The sequence below is a fragment of the Cynoglossus semilaevis genome, chromosome 1 (genome assembly GCF_000523025.1).
Source record: "Cynoglossus semilaevis isolate Cse_v1.0 chromosome 1, Cse_v1.0, whole genome shotgun sequence".
NCBI lineage: Eukaryota > Metazoa > Chordata > Actinopteri > Pleuronectiformes > Cynoglossidae > Cynoglossus > Cynoglossus semilaevis.
The window spans coordinates 2,113,410-2,117,922 of NC_024307.1; the positions used below are offsets into that span (position 1 = coordinate 2,113,410).

At 43.4% G+C, this 4,513-nt stretch overlaps 1 protein-coding gene across 1 annotated transcript in view; it reads right to left on the reverse strand.

The window, feature by feature from the left end:
• Positions 1-4,511, reverse strand: part of LOC103383252 (NLR family CARD domain-containing protein 3-like) — a gene marked incomplete at its 5' end in the record, with an annotated part of 7,269 nt that extends 2,758 nt beyond the window's left edge. The window contains 4 exon segments of the mRNA XM_008316339.3: positions 371-544; positions 1,946-2,119; positions 3,395-3,440; positions 3,443-4,511. Of these exon segments, the coding sequence (XP_008314561.2) occupies positions 371-544; positions 1,946-2,119; positions 3,395-3,440; positions 3,443-4,511 (1,463 nt within the window).
• Positions 4,512-4,513: the final 2 nt, after the last annotated feature.

Below are 4,513 nucleotides of genomic sequence, written 5' to 3' on the forward strand. Positions count from 1 at the left end.
ATATTATGTTATATCAGATTAGTCCAAGAGTAGAAGAAGAAATGAGTTTATTTTTTACTTTTACTTAAATCAGTTCAGTTCAGTTCAGTTCAGTTCAGATTATATTCTGCTGGAAACACACTTGACTCAGCAGATTATAAACCAACAAACCAGTGGAGCAGTGGTGGAAAGTCTGTCATTAAATCAGAAAAAGAGTCCATTTTTATTCATGTGAATCCAAAAACACTTTGATCCATTTGAGAGAAGACAGAGTGGAAACAATCAGAGTTTGGAACCAGAATTCATTCATTTATAATCAGTGGTTCATCTGAGTGTGAAGATGAATCAGCTTCACTTTGACATTTACAACAGTAACAGTCAGTGAACTCACCACAGAGACTCCAGTTCACAGAGTGGACTCTGAAGAAAACCACACAGAACCTCCACTCCTGAATCATGAAGGTCATTGTCACTCAGGTTCAGTTCCCTCAGATGGGAGGGGTTGGACTTCAGAGCTGAGACCAGAGAAGAACAGCTGATCTCTGACAAACTGCAGCCCTTCAACCTGAATGAAGAAGAAAAGACAAAGAGAAAAGTAGATTTTCTTCAGCAGCTGGTATTTAATCCATGTTTTGTCTTCAGTTTTAACTGACTGCTGGGAAGATTCTGGTATTTAACCTCTGAGAGGCTGAACAGCTGGGTTTGTCATAACCTGTCCCTAAGAGAGAAGGTGCGGGAGAGAGGAGGGCTTTAGCCAAGCTAAAATCCATTATGGACAATTCCCCTCACCCTCTGTATGACACTGTGGGAGCGCTGAGCAGCTCTTTCAGCAGTCAACAGACTATTTAATACACAACTATAATAATGTTCTACTCTACCAACTCTACCTACAGTTTTTCCACTCATACTGTAGTTGTACCAAGTCTGTACAAACTTGCACTGAATTGTTTTCATTTTTATTTTGTTTATTTTTGTCTGTTCTACGTGCATTATAACTTTAGTCACTTTATTCCTAGCTGGTAATTTGTCATTTTACTGAAATACACCTTGTAAACACTGTGTCTACCCTACTGTTACTGTTACTACTACATGTCTATCCTGCTGCTGTAACAACTGAATTCCCCTGATGTGGGATGAATAAAGTCTCATCTCATCGTTACACTGTGGCCTGGAGGCTGCGTTCTGAACTCTGGCTGCATTTCACAAAAAAAGACACTGAGCAGGGAAATACCTGCAGCATGCAGAAACATTTAGTCAAACACCTTTGACAGTGGCCCTTCTCCTTCAGGTGGAGGTGGACTGCTGAGTCCTGACCTAATGTTGTGACCCTCCTGTGTTGAGCCATATGCTGTGTAATGACTGCTTTGTTTCCCCAATGTACAGGCCAGAACATTCCTCCACTGCATACATCACATTGCTCTGTTTGTGTCTGGCAATCTTTAGGGTGGACACGTTTGTAATGCACTGGGATCTGATGGGTGTTAAAGATCCTCCTGAGTTACTCTGAAACTCCTGCTACATATGGGATGATAATGTTATTCCTCTTTTGGGCTTCATCATCTTTCTTGTCCTTGCTGGGTTTCTTGGCTGTTTTAGCAAACGCCCAGTTTGGATAGCCAAAGTTCTGAGGTGTCTGTGTGTTTGTGTTCCCTTCTTTTCCATTCTGAGAGAATGTTTTGGGGAATGTACTTCAGGGTCCAGATGTGTTGGAGTGTGTTCACTGACCACCTCAACTCAAGTGGATAAAATCATCCAATTCACAAGAGAAGATGTCAGGGACAACCGTCTGCCTTTCCTGGATTGTGTTGTGCACATTGAGAGAAATGGGGAACTCAACCTGGAGTTGTATAGAAAGCCTACCCACACCGATCAGTACCTTCTGTTTGATTCACATCATTCACCTGAACACAGAATGACTTGAATGTCAATCAAATAAATGACTAGCAGCTTCAGTCAGTGAACTCACCTCAGAGTCTTCAGTCCACAGTGTGGACTCTTCAGTCCAGAACACAGATGATCCACTCCTGGATCCTTCAGGGAGTTGTCGCTCAAGTCCAGTTCTATCAGATGTGAGGGACTGGATTTTAGAGCTGAGGCCACAATTTCACAGTCAGTCTCTGAGAGGTAACAACGTCTCAGTCTGTGATGGGAGAAAATATGAAATATGTCAGAATAAAATCAGTTTCTCTTCAAAAGAACGCCACGTTTTCAACACACAAACCATTCATTTTTGCAAAGTTATGGTAAAATAAAGGCCTACAAAAAATCCTAACTTAATAGCCAGAGTCTATAGTTCAGGAGTCGAAAGAGCCGGCTCTTCTTTGGGAGGTGAGCGAAAAGAGCCAGCTCTCTGAAAAGAGCGAACATCCCATCACTATAATACAGCACATTAGTAATTTTACACACTTAGGCCAAACAGTTCTGTAAATAAGGAAGATGAATAACTTTCTCATCAATACTCATTCACTCTATCATCTATTTGTTGCCAAGCCGTTTCCCTTTCTTTGGCGGCTGTAACGTTGTTGTCCTTTTTATTTAAAAGGGTAACCAAATCGTGGTAGTCATTCAAAATGATTTCTTGCTCCAGAAGAGAGAAGCAGAACGTCTGTGATTTCTTTTTTCATAGGACATGGTTCTTGTTATCTGTGCTCAATTGTGGTAGCCTTTATATGTAGTTGGGCACGAACACTACTCAGACGTAACTTGACTCAGACGTCCGAGAGCTAATTGTAATCAGTCGTTGTGAAACCGGAAAGTCAGAGTTTGACCTCTCTGGCTAACAATAGCCAGAGCTATGACTTTAACTCAGAGTTTCGTGAGTCCACGTCAAGAAACGGACCCCAGGTCAACAAGTCAACAGGTCAACACAGACTCTTCTGGTCACTGATGTTTTCACTCAGACTACAGCTGTTTGTTTGTTCATTAATCTATGGATTTGATCAATTGTTGTTGTAGTCATGGTAACCACTGAAGAACCTGATCATCTGTCTGTAGGAGACAACTACACAATGATGTTCCTGTGGAGAAGGACAAACCATGGAGTGGACCATGGACTAGTCTGGACTGTAGACAGTGAAGAGACAGAGGTGTGTTGATGTCTGATTAATACTGCTTTAAAATGACTGAGTTAAAGACTCACAGCAGTGTGTCATTATAAAGAGCTTCATGTTTCATCGTACTTGTACTGATATTCTGAGCATGTTTAAAGACAAAAGGTTGAGTTTTTAACTGCTGGACGAGCAGCAGGAAAATCTCTGACTGTGTTGGATCATTAGTTCAGTATCACTGAGTCATAAAGACAGACCTGTACCAACACTGGTACCTGCTGACATTCACTGCACTTCTCCTTTAACCACCCATGACCCATAAACTGAACACTGACTGACTAATCAATAGTTATTGATCACTAACTCACCCAGCCTTCCTGCAGTTCCTCACAGCTGGGATCAGTCTGTGTTTCCCTCCTTTGATGTGTTATACTGGTTCAGGTACAACTGATCCAGAACCTCCTCTGACATCTGCAGCATGTAGGCCAGAGCTGAGCACTGGATCTCAGAGAGTTCCTGGTCTCTGTTCTTTGACTTCAGGAACTCCTGGATCTGCTGATGAACTGACTGATCCTTCAACTCTGTCAGACAGTGGAAGATGTTGATGCTTCTGTCTGGAGAGACGTTGGACGTCTCCATACGTTTTAGGTCTTCAATGACCTCTGGAATGACTTGTGGACTGTAGTGTGTCTGACCCAGCAGGTCTCCTAAGATTCTCTGGTGGGACTCCAGACACAGACCATAAAGGAAGCGAACAAACAGGTCCAGGTGACCACTTTTACTTTGGAGGGATTTTTCCATGGTTTTACTGAGGAACAGATTCAGTGAAGGGTCATATGTACTGAAGTCAATGAAGTCCTGCAGTACCTGTGTCCTCCTGTTGGTGTAGCAGTGGAACAAGTAGACTGCAGCCAGAAACTCCTGAACACTCAGATGAACAAAGCAGTAGACAGTTTTCTTGAAGATCACACTCTCTCTTCTGAAGATCTCAGTACAAACTCCTGAGTAGACCATGGCCTGGGTCACGTCCAGACCACAATGGTCCAGATCTTCTTGGTAGAACATGATGTTTCCTTTCTGCAGATGTTCAAACGCCAGCCTCCCCAGCTTCAGAAGAACATCTCCGTCCAACAGACCAGTCTCAGGTCCTCCACTGTACTTCTTCTTCTTCCTCTTTGTCTGAACCAACAGGAAGTGAGAGTACAGGTCTGTCAGGGTTCTGGGCAGTTCTCCTGTCTGCTCTGAGGTCAACATGTGCTCCAGAACTGTGGCACTGATCCAGCAGAAGACTGGGATTTGACACATGATGTGGAGACTCCTGGTCGTCCTGACATGTGAGATGATTCTGTTGGACAGCTCTTCATCTCTGGACCTCTTCCTGAAGTACTGGTCCTTCTGGTCGTCAGTGAAGCCTCGTACTTCTGTCACCCTGTGGACGCACAGAGGAGGGATCTGATTGGCTGCTGCAGGTCTGGAGGTGATCCAGA